This window comes from Anneissia japonica, unplaced genomic scaffold (genome assembly GCF_011630105.1).
Source record: "Anneissia japonica isolate Jap-2015-1 unplaced genomic scaffold, ASM1163010v1 scaffold142_len1259957_cov175, whole genome shotgun sequence".
In the NCBI taxonomy this organism is placed as follows: domain Eukaryota; kingdom Metazoa; phylum Echinodermata; class Crinoidea; order Comatulida; family Comatulidae; genus Anneissia; species Anneissia japonica.
In genome coordinates this window covers 708,173-720,447 of record NW_022684560.1, presented here as the reverse complement: position 1 = coordinate 720,447, position 12,275 = coordinate 708,173, and the positions used below count along the sequence as shown (strand labels likewise).

Here is a 12,275-nt window from a genome sequence, read left to right as displayed (position 1 = left end):
AAATCGTCAGCGAATGGTTCTGTTAATAATATAAATTTACTACCGGTATCGTATGTTCCAAAGTTAATCTGAGTTTCAATATAGGGTGTATAGTGGGTCAAAGCATAATAATTTTTGTTTTATTTAGCTGCCGTTTCTGTTACGTTCTTTGTTACAATTTTCCCCAAGATATAATTATACGTTTGTGTAATATACTGTTAACAAAATGGTTTACTTTGCATTTAGATAATGAATATTTAATTGTAGCTGTTTCTTTCCTCCATGTTTCCATAAACTTTTTACTTTTTTTCTATCCTTTTTGAGTATCTTAGTCAAAATAGATGAATCTAAAATTGAATTAACTACAGTTTCAATAAAACACGGGGTGAGAAATGGTGAAAAATCATTCATTCCGGAAAGCAGTCTCCGGCTTTCAAAGGTTTTATGCCATTTATTTAATTAGGTAAAGTAATGGACTATTCCACATATACATATTCCACGTAGATGTTCAGTATGTGGTACAATGTACAGTAACTATAAAAACAGAGCCACAAACAAACCTATACAAAATTTGATCAACTGACAAGAATTAGGGCCATCGTTAACGCGTCAATAGTTATGCAGACCGCCCTCTATTGAGTTGATACTGCGTCGCGTCAATGTTTGTTGCACTTGGACCTTATAATGAATATGACTATAATGTATTATGGTGCTCAGTGACTTACTGCTTTGAATCTTTTTTAAGGTCTGACCCTCACAACAACTGTTGAGTGAGTTATAGCTTATATCATTATTGCTTCATTTTGTTATATAGACACATTATATTATAGTTGTGGCTAACAATAACTATGGAGGAATCCCTCCATGATAAAACAAAGTACAGTATGTATGTGTTATGTTCATTTTGTAATGTATATGCGGTTAAGACGTTAGGCCTATTAATTATTTAGACAATTACAGGTCTATTTTACCAATGTCAGGAATACTAAATTATTCTTAAGAACATTTTTGGAAGTGCGTATGAATCCTCGATCCCTTACACCAATAGCGTATCTAGAAATATTCGCAAGACGGGCTGGGGAAATTTTAAGTAGTATGCCTGGGTGGGGAAACAACCATTTTTTGAGGGACGGCGCAAAACGACTTCCCATACCTGCAGGTACGCCACTGGTCAGAACTAACAGAGAAAAATAGAAGAATTTACATTCTGCAGAATTTTTTATTCATTATGTCTGTACTTCCATATTGTACGCAACATTTGTAATTATTGGCCATTGGGATTTATAGTAGGCCTTACCTACTCCAAGTATCGAAATGCACGCCATCGTGTCGGGATTCAATATTTTAACATTAGTTATGTCATCATCAGGAATGATGATGGCATAATGTCGAAATATTGAATCCCGATACATGGCGTGTATTTCAATACTTGGAGTATGTATTACACACTCTCATGATCTTAATGATGTCTATGATTAGACGTTAATACAGATCTTCTTTCATACATATGTTGTGCCGCCAATCTAACATGCTCTGACGAGGTTAAATGCAATCTGTTTAAATCCTGTTGTAGCGCTATCTATTGCACCAGCCTATGGGCTAAGTTTACTCAGGTTAATATCAGGGAGTTGCAGGTGTGTTACAATAATGCTTTTAGAAAATGTCTGGGCTTCCTAGACACTGTAGTGCCAGTCAGATGTTTGTAACAAGAAATGTTTCATCTTTCTTTGAATTATATTGAAAAACTTGCTATGGTTTCATGATTAGAATGATAAATAGTAACAATACCCTTGTAAATGCTGTAATCTTGCATGTATGAGTCTAAAATGTATGCAGTATAAACTTGATGAGACACTTGAACAATTAGTGCTGTTATTTTAGTATATTGTAGGATTTCTATACTATTTTGTCACTTCATAGGCCCTATCTGAATTTGAACCCTGTGTTGTTTAAATGTGGATTTTTATGTTCTTTATTGTTTTTTTATTCTTTCTTGTAATGTGTTTTTATGGAGAAATCTGAAATAAAATGAAATTGAATTGAAATTGATGTCACTTTTTAATAGTTATTTATATCCGTAATCCTCCATTATTGTGTTGTAGTGGTTAGCCGTTCCGGTCAGTTGGCCCATTTTGGTCTATTTTAGTCTCATTATTATTCATAATAAAAGATTCGGCTAGGGTATTCTGTATCTCAACAAAGTAGGAATACCAAGTTAAAGGTTATACCCTTATACTGTTTTGATGTTTAGATACGAAATATTCAGTACAGTTTAATATTAAGACTTTTCAACGGTAAACTAATTCATGCCCATATATTCTATTGAAAGATAGGTAAATCGCATGATACTTAATACACGGACTAACTAGCTAATTAGAGTTTTTTTGAATGATATAGGTCTAATGGCAATTATATATATATTTATAATGAGAATATTAATGACGATGATTTCCTCTCCATATTCTACAGACAGATGTTAAATAAAAAAACTAAAGATTCGGAAAATGTACCAATTCTGCAGTCACAGGGTATGTTTCATGATTTCAACACACCAATAATATAGTATATTACGTAATTATCAAAGGTTTCATACCGTACGTTATTATATTCATCCCCACCATAATATTATTTATAATCATTATTATTAATATTAATTCTATCAAAAAACCCGTGTTTTAAATGATGAAATTTATTAACCTATTATTATTTTTCTATTATCTTCTTTCTAGATTCAACATCTCGATCACCAATTCGCTATGTTATTGCAGTCATGTGTAGCTTAGCAAGAATGCTTCTGTATGGCTTTCGCATGAACTTAAGCATTGCTATCATAGCTATGGTAAAACCTAAGCACCAAAGCCAATTACCCGCTTCAAATTCGTCTGCAATCGAACTGTTTGAACAAGATGAAAGGGTAATGCCATTCGGTTTGCAATCATTCTGCTTTTTCATTTCTGCTTGATTTAGACTACAACGTTATTGTTAAAATAAACACATGATGCTCCTTGTCAGTGGTAGGGTATTGTAAAATAGACCTCCGCTAATCCCCTGGCCCTGAGTATTATCTTAAGTTGTGATACAAATTATAAGACGGTGTGGGAGGTAAATGAACGCAAACTTGCGTGTGGGACATGTGCGTATTCTTGGCTATTAAATACCACATCCTAATTGAAACTCTGGAATAGTCAATTATTTACAATATATTATAAATCATATATGATTTTTGTTTTTGTAATAAAAATTCAATATTGTTTTTGAACATTTTTAGAATTCCCTGATAATAAAAGTTCTTCCCATTTTGTTTCATTCAAATGTTTATAGGAATGTAATCATATATGTCAAATGTCAATGTTAATTGGCAGAATAAACTTTCGTTATTTTCGGTATTTTCTAAAAAACAACTTATTATATTTAAAGATTGAAAAATTTGACTGGGACATGCAAACACAGCAAATCATTCTGGGGGCGTTTTATTACGGGTATTGCTTTACACCTATTCTTGGAGGATGGTTGGTGGGAAAATATGGCGGTTCACGTATTATAGTTCTCGGCCTATTAATATCGTCGGTAATGATGTTAGCAACGCCGATTGCAGCTAAGTTAAGCGTGGGTTTATTTATTTCAACGAGAGTACTTGATGGAATAGGACAGGTAATATTAATTGACATAACTAAATCTAGATTTATATTACTTGAATTTGACATTAATTAAAAAATCACGGGGAATATTTATCTTTATTAAATATAAATGTATATTACATTTTGGTTTGTTACAAAGTTACTATTGGATATTCTTATTTGGACATTCACATACTTACTAATCAAGAAACATTGGCCTAATAAACGATAAAACGAATAGACATTCTACTGGGCTTATGTATTAAATATAGCATTAGATTTATTTGAACGCAGCTCTTGAGTATTTGACTTACTGCTACTGTATATCACTTAAATTTGCAACATATGTGATCATACTTTATCACAGGGACTCGTTCTACCATCAATATACAACCTTATTGTAAAAGTGTCAGAACCAGACGAACGAAGCTCATTGATATCAATTGCTTCATCTGGTAAGTAGGCCTAACCTGAAATTTACATTTCGGGGATCTCAAGGTGGGAGAAGCTAGTTCCGGGCGACCTGAATTAAATGAGCTTTATTAACGTAGCCAATTAATTGTATTTTCACTACCTATCCGTGCCTGTAGTAGCAGGGGTAGATCCAGTAGGGGAGCGAAGGGAGAACATTCCTCCGTTTTGCCACTAAATTTTAAAATTTCAAGGCATATATTGAAATTAGTGCTCTCACTTATCTATTTTGAATATGTTGTGCCCCCCCCCCCCCGTTAAAAAAAATCTGCATCCGCCCCTGAGTAGTACTTATGTTCAGCTGAGTTCAGGCAGGGAACAGTTCCCCGTTTCAGGTAAGACAACTGTAGTTATCTCGGCCAATTAGGTTATATATGCATCCCTTTCTGTCTCAGATCTGTCCGTCAGTTAGCAATATTAGGCCTACTTAGGCCTATATTAGGCAAAAACTAAGGAATGAATCATCATAAAATTTAGTGGAATCGTACATAATAATCTAAGAAAGAAAATTTGGAGACAAAGTCAAGTGGGAGTACAGTGACTGTACCGATTTTAGGATACTTCGGACCTCTGTGATTTTGCTCAGAGGACCCTTTAATGAAACATTAAATAAGTATTAGTTGTATAAGTTGAAATTTATAGAGATAAAAATGAATGTTTATAAAAGGTTTTTTTTTTGTTTTTTTTGTTTTTTTTGTTTTTTTTTAAAGAGTTAACATATATTTTTACTGTATTATTCTATTTTTTGTCCTGGAGGTATGAATATCGGTGCTATTGTATCAGGTTATCTCTCTGCTCGGCTTTGTGCTTCAGCCTTTCTAGGCGGATGGCCATCTACATTTTATTTATCTGGTAAGATATACAATATACCCTCCAATTCGAGACCTCCGTAATTCCGAGACCCTTATAATATTAAACCATTTTTAGAGGCGTAAGTCAGAGGTTGCAGAACAGGGAACTCGACGGGCGCCGAACTGAGGGCCGCTAAAATGAGTCTGGATATGAATTGTATAAAATATATAAATGTTCACAAGCTCAGAACAAAGAACCTCCGAACTGGGAAGGAGCCGGTGAATTTTTCATTCTTGCCCCGATTGCCAAAAATCTAAGTTACGCCTCAGTAATTTTTTAAAGACTTTACCAAATAACAATTTTCCATATTTTAACACAAAGCTAACCCTCTAATAGGAGTCCACCCCAGTTGGTCTCAAAGTGGAGGGATTTTACTGCAATTATTGATTTCAAGTGATATTGTTTGTGTTATCAATTCAGGGTACACTGATTATTATGAAATTATGTTTTATCGTCAGGTTTATGTGGCATCATGTGGTGTTTCGGATGGTGTATTGTAGAAACATATGAAGCAACTGACCATCGTTGGATACCAACATTTGAAAAGGATTCAAAATCATCATCTTCTCAATCAAAGGAAAGGAGAAGTGAAAATGAAACACATACACAAACAAAATATAAAAGCACATTACATGTGGCATCATGAATATTATGTTAATTTAAACACTATAACTTTGTTTAAATTCCACAGGTATACAAGGTACCATTTATAGACATATTAAAATCGCCACCTGTATGGTCATTGATTATTTGCTGTTGCGGAATGGATTACGGATATTATCTACTGTTTGCAGATATTCCGATATTCTTCGAACGCATTTTGGGTTTTGAAATACGAACTGTAAGTTCTAAGTCTTCCCTGTATTACGTCTTATCTTTTAAATCAAACATTCACCAGTAAAAATAACATTGTTTTGCCTTACTTTAGACTGGTTTACTAACAGGATTGCCAAACGTTTTAATGTTTTCTACAACCATCATTGGAGGATTTCTTGCAGACTTTTTAATTTCTCGTGACATCCTTAGTATCATTATGACTAGAAAAATTATGACGTTTATGGGTAAGCATTTCAATTCAATTCAATTTATTGACTCTCCAAAAGCCATTAGGCCTAATGGCTATTATCCGCAAGATAACATTAATACACAAAATGGATACTGTAACTTATACACCCACCTCACACCCACACTCTAGATGATTTAGAACAATTTTATGCACATACAATTATCTTTTTCCCCCTCAGCTCTTGGAATTTCGTCTATTTTACTCGTCAGCATTGGTTATATTAGTAATGACGTAACGCTCTCTGTCATTGTAATGACCATCGCTTTTGGGGTGTATGGATTCATCGATTCTGGAGCTTCAGCAAATCCAATGGACATTGCACCGATTCATTCCGGATTAATAATCGGACTTATGTTTTCAATTTCAAGTGTTTCTGGTTTTATAAGTCCAACTGTGTTGGGAGCCTTGACCAACAAGAATGTAAGTCAATCATAAGACCAAATTTGTGTACAAGCACAGTGAGCATTTTAAACCAAGGTCGGTTAGTCGGATTATTTTCAACTCTAACCCAAGGTAAATTAATTGATCGTGTATGGCCAAGTGTCTTTTAAAGCCGTACAGATATCTTGAGTTTAATGGAAGAAAATTGATCAAAATAAAGCCGACCACAATTTTTCCGAGATTATTGGGTCCTTCGGTCTTGGAAAACAGACTACTTTGTTTGCCTAATTGTTACCTACATCAAAATGCCTATAGATCGACGGACCGATTAACTGATCCATTGATCAACAAAGCAATCGGTCAATATAGATCGATCTATGTAGGTCGTACGTAATCGATCAATAAATCGATTAATTAATAAATACATTAATTAGTCAATCAATTAATAATGTCAATTAATTTATTAATCAGTTAATCAGTCAAATGGGAAAAAAACTTCAATTTTTCAAACAAATCGTTTTCTTTCAGGAAACAATATACCAATGGAGAAATGCATTTTGGATTGTATCGGGAGTGCAAACAATTGGACTGTTAGCGTTTTTGATTTTTGGAAGTGGCGAAATACAAGATTGGTCCAAAGCCGACGGTAAACCGGACAAAGATTTGCCCCTTTTGCTGAGGAAACAAGAATCGCAAGAAAAGAATGATGGCTCAATACCCTAAATATACAGTAATTGCCTATCTATATGTCAACATTTTACGGATTTTTACCAATGCAGAAAGTCTAACTGTTAATTTGGAATTAGGCCTACCAAATCACAATAGCTACCATATATAAGACAACTATATCTTTTTGACTGTTTAATGAGAGATATCTTAATACATTCCTTGGCCTAATCCATTTTTACAAGAGCGTTCAGTTGTTGCAATCCTATAGTAGGCCTACATTATCCCTTTGTAAAGGCTCAGTCAAACTTGGCCTGCGACTATTACGACCCAACCGAAAAAATATTGAAATCGAGGGAAAATCATCAAAAGAACATGCAACCAGTCATAGAGCAAATTCAGTCGTCGCAGCAAAGTCGATGGTCATACTTACAGCTCTGCCCTCAAATTCCAAATTTTAAGCGATCGCGGGTAGGCCTACGTTTTTGCATGGTCGCACGTCGCGGGTCATGCGGTCGCACCATTGGTCAAGCAAATGTTGTACCACCTCACAATTAGTAGAGACACCAGTTGCACGACCGACTGGTTGCACGACCAGTAGTCACTTTTTTTTTTTATAACAGCCAGTAAAATTTTGCCCATTCTCAGTGTTCTGATTTTTTTGCCGATTTTACGCTCAAAATGTTCTTATTTTGTTTTTATTTTTATACACTTTTCAAACATACACAAATATTATTTTACAGCAGTATATTGCTATACTATATGATAAAGGGTATTACATAGTCACAGCTACTGTAAATAAGGTAGCAAAGATTTGTTGGTTTCTTCTATTTAAAATAAAAATGTCACTTGACAATTTACTTCAGCCTTATTTTGTTCTTTGTGTTCTTAATTTTTAAGCGATATCGGCCTCAGTCAGTGTTCTTATAAAATGTGTTCTTATAAAAAAAATGTATATTGATTCTAGGTTCAGGCGGTAAATTAACGGGTCACTCTCTACGCCCAAAGAGAGCATCGCTATGTCGCATACCTGTGTCATCCTACGTGGCCATTAATATCGTACGAAAGAAAACGTGTCTGCCGCGATATTTCAATTGTACTAAATTATTCACATATTGAAACATAAAATAAGTAATCTGGAGTTTATGAAGGTCACTAATTTTTAAGATGTTAAGTTTTTTTAAATAGAAGTTCAGATTCAGTTTTAAATGGCGAAGATGTAATTAACCGAACAACCCATTTTTGTAATATAAGAATTCTTTGTAAATTTGAGGGATAGTCTGCGGCCCAAATGATGTTGCAATATAATAAATGGGGCAAAATAAACGAATTGTATAAAGAAACTAAAATACTTAGAGGAAAAAAATGTTTCAGTTTGCTTATTATACCAATGTATGGCTAAACCAATTTAAGTTTTCATGAACTAAAACACCAAGAAATGATACTTCACTTTTTCTATCAAGCTGTTTGCCATTTGGGAAAACATCACATATTTTGTGTTTTAAGTTTATGACGAACACCACGGCTGTGAAATATAATGAAATTTGTTTTAGTTGTGTTAATTAATAATTTATTTGTAATGAACCAATTGCTAATCTTGCTTAATTCAGAATTAAATGTGTTAAACAATAAATCAAAGTTATTACTAGAATACAATATGGTAGTATCATCGGCAAAGGAAACAGTGTGTAAAATATCACTAGCCAATGGTAAGTCATTAACGTAAATAAGAAATAATAAGGGTCCTAGGACGGACCCCTGTGGTACACCACACAAAGTACTTCTTGATGTCGACTTACAGTTACCAATTTGAACATACTGCTTTCTATTATTAAGATAACTTGTAAACCAGTCTAATGAGACCCCTCTAATGCCATAACGAAAAAGTTTAGAAATTAGAATATCATGGTTGACGAGATCAAAAGCTTTTGACAAATCAAGGAATGTACTCAATAAAAATTCATTATTTTCAAACGCATTATTAACAGAATTCATGAGTTCTAAAACGGAATGTGTGGTGGTATGATGTTTGCGAAACCCGTATTGATGGTTATTAGGTAAAGGATTTTCAATAAAATAATTATAAAGACGAGTATGCATTAATTTCTCAATTATTTTTGAAAATATGGGTAGAATGGAGATTGGTCTGTAGTTATTTAGTAAGTGTGAGTCAACTTTTTTAAATGCAGGAATAACTTTAGGTATTTTTAAATGGTCAGGTACAGAACCTGTTGTAAAAGATAAATTAATTGCGTGTGTAAGGTGGCTTAAAATTGCAAGAGCAATTTTTTTTAAGAACAAAGGGTATGAGAGAGTCATGCCCCGACCCTTTATTAGAATCGAAATCGTTGATTATATTTAATACTTCCGTTTCAGAAACCGGATTAATAAAAAAAGAATTTTTGGGGGGAGGTGGTAAATATGAAAGTGGATCAATGTAATTATTAGGTATTGAATTACATGCAGTTTTGCCGATTTCTGAAAGGAAGTCATTATAGTAACGGCAAATAGCATTTATATCGTAAGTATACTCTTGTTCAATTTTTACAACATTAGGTATCTTTTTATTTTTTTTACCAGGGTTTACAGAATTAATTACTTCCCATACCTTCTTAATATTAGATTTAACTTGATTAAATCTTGTTTCATAGTACTTCTTTTTTTACATTCGACAAAGAGCAGTAAAGATGTTGTTATATTTTTTGTAATTTACATTATCTTAATTGTTTTGGGAATTAATAAATATTTTATAAAGCTTATGTTTACGTTTACTACATTTTAGAAGAGAGGGTGTCATCCATGGGTGTTTACATTTTGTTTTCTTTAGGGTCTTTTCTTTAGTAAATAGATGTTTTTGTTTGTAGAAAATATGTCTATAATTGAATCAAAAGATGAATTAGAATGATAAAGGTTAGATCAATCTGATTGAGAGAGATCTTGGCTAAATGCTCCTATATCCTTAATAGAATACGAGTAATTAAAAGTATCATTATCTATATATAAATCATAATCAATTATTTGAAAAATAGGTAAATGATCAGAAATATCAGAAATGATAACACCTGATACAATTTCAGAATTAATATGGTTTGTGTAAAAATGATCAATAAGAGTTGCATTATTTTGTGTAATTCTCGTCGGTTTAGATATCGTAGGGAAGAAAGAGTTTGATAAGATACCATTTAAATAATTATTTATAAAATTTTGATTATGAAACTTCTATATTGAAGTCTCCCATAATATTACAAAATTTATTTTCATAATTTAATTTTAAAAGCAGTTCATTTATTATGGCAGTAAAATTGTCAATATTTGAATCCGGCGGTTTATAGATAATGCCAATGATGTTATTCTTTTTCCTTTTGTTAAGAATTTCAATAAAGAGGGAATCACATATTTCTTTTGGTAAAAGTAAATCATGTCTTAACTTGAAATTAATTTCATTTTTAACGAATAATCCAACCCCTCCTCCTGTTCGACCAATACGATTACAAGATAAAAAATTATATCCTTCTAAAAATGGATTATTTTTTTGGTCGTTTAACCATGTCTCAGAGAGACCTATGATAGAAAATTTGAGGTTGATGTAATTAAAAAGCTCTTCCAATCTGTCATGTTTATTTGACACACTTCTAACATTGAGGTGAAAAAGGGATAATTGATTAGTGCTTTTATTCTATATAAGTTGGTTAAATTGATTAATATCAAAGTATTTGCACAAATCAAGTTTGGATGATCTAATGTTAAGGTGATTAACTAGCATTTCAGATTGTTCATCAAATTTGAAGTCATCATATAATAATGGGTTAAAAACAGGATTATACCTTTCAGGAGATCAATGAAACATTAAATAATTCATTAGAATAGTCTACCCCGTGAAAAGGTAGATTTATAAACTCATTATTTGCCATTTATCACATAATTTTTAAGATATTTAACATACCATATTTGCGCTATATATATCAGTCGAGAAAAGGAATACAATAACAAGATAATGAAAATAATAATACTAGAATATAAATATGATGACCATTTAACATCTTGCATAATTTAATAAGTATGTACTATCATATACAATAAGAATAGCTCAATGAATAAACAATGTAAGGAATGCATTTTGAAATAATATAATCTATTTTCGAAAAACAAGGGCAAGAAATTTGCCAAGACCTAGTACAAAAAACAATAGATATAGTACATTTTTAATATATATATAGTGAAGACAAATTTATGTTAATGTGCATTCATTTAATATAGAGTTTCCCATTGATATAAAGATTTCCATTTCTAAACAATGGTCGTTTTCCTTCTTTGAAAGCTTTGGACATTACATCTTTAAGTTCATTCTTTTTTTGTATGTCAGCAGCCGGCAAATCCTCCCTAACGTAAAAAAATTTTACCTTCATGGCCTTGGCTTTGCGGATCGCGATGGTTCTTTGTGTCCTGAAGACGAACTTCACGATGATGTGTCTTTGGCGTTGAATCTTACCTTTCTTTATTTTACCGGTTCGGTGTGCATTTTCAATCGTTATCTCATCTAAATTAAGGTCATGTTTTAATATATCCAGAACAAGTTGCTTTTGGATCTTCGCTTTCTCTCTCTTCAATTCCCCAAATCGGAAATTATAGCTTCTAGAATGTCTTTCCATTCACAGCATTTCAGCTTCAATGTTCACCATTTTATCTTGCTTAGATTTCAGGTCAGTTTCCATTTGTTTGAAATTCTTAAGTAAGTTATCCGTTGCAGTTTTAAGTTCATCGTAGGTTTTACTGTGAAATTCAAGCGAATCTTCCATGACTGATTGCCTTTTTTTCAATCACATCAATTCTATTTAATAGTGCATGCTGGCCTTGTTTAAGCGATGCTATTCCCTCATTAATGTCAGCTGCAAAGCTACGTAGTTCGTCACGCAAGGCATTTAGTGACGAATCCATAGGTGACGTATCCACAGGTATGGCGGAAATTTCAACATGCTTATCTTTAGTGAGCTCAGTAGGCTCAGGTTTACTACCAGTACTATGAATTCTGGTTTTTCTAGTGTTCATAGTTGTAAAATATCAAATATCATACATTCAATATAATGATAACTTACAAATCGTTATAAATATCGTCTAGGAAAATTTTAAGTAATTTTACGGAGCTATTAGGAGTAGGTCTTCACTCGACCAAGTCCATGATCATAATGAATTTTAAATTCTTCAAAATTCGAATTTTCTAATAGCCAAAAAAAAAAAAAAAAAAA

At 32.7% G+C, this 12,275-nt stretch overlaps 1 protein-coding gene across 2 annotated transcripts; it reads left to right on the top strand.

Annotated features, from left to right (window-relative positions):
- Positions 1 to 631: 631 nt before the first annotated feature.
- On the top strand, positions 632 to 7,892 carry LOC117106634 (sialin-like). 2 transcript variants are annotated; one of them, XM_033248031.1, is made up of 11 exons: positions 632 to 749; positions 2,449 to 2,507; positions 2,709 to 2,893; positions 3,397 to 3,630; positions 3,964 to 4,051; positions 4,824 to 4,919; positions 5,378 to 5,496; positions 5,611 to 5,760; positions 5,848 to 5,980; positions 6,164 to 6,405; positions 6,895 to 7,892. In XM_033248031.1, exons 2-11 carry the CDS (start codon positions 2,453 to 2,455, stop codon positions 7,087 to 7,089), a joined length of 1,497 nt encoding a protein of 498 aa, XP_033103922.1. In that variant the 5' UTR covers positions 632 to 749; positions 2,449 to 2,452; the 3' UTR covers positions 7,090 to 7,892. The 2 variants fall into 2 exon arrangements, with proteins under 2 accessions (XP_033103922.1, XP_033103929.1); XM_033248038.1 differs by lacking the exon at positions 632 to 749 and adding an exon at positions 843 to 861.
- The last annotated feature ends 4,383 nt before the right edge of the window (positions 7,893 to 12,275 follow it).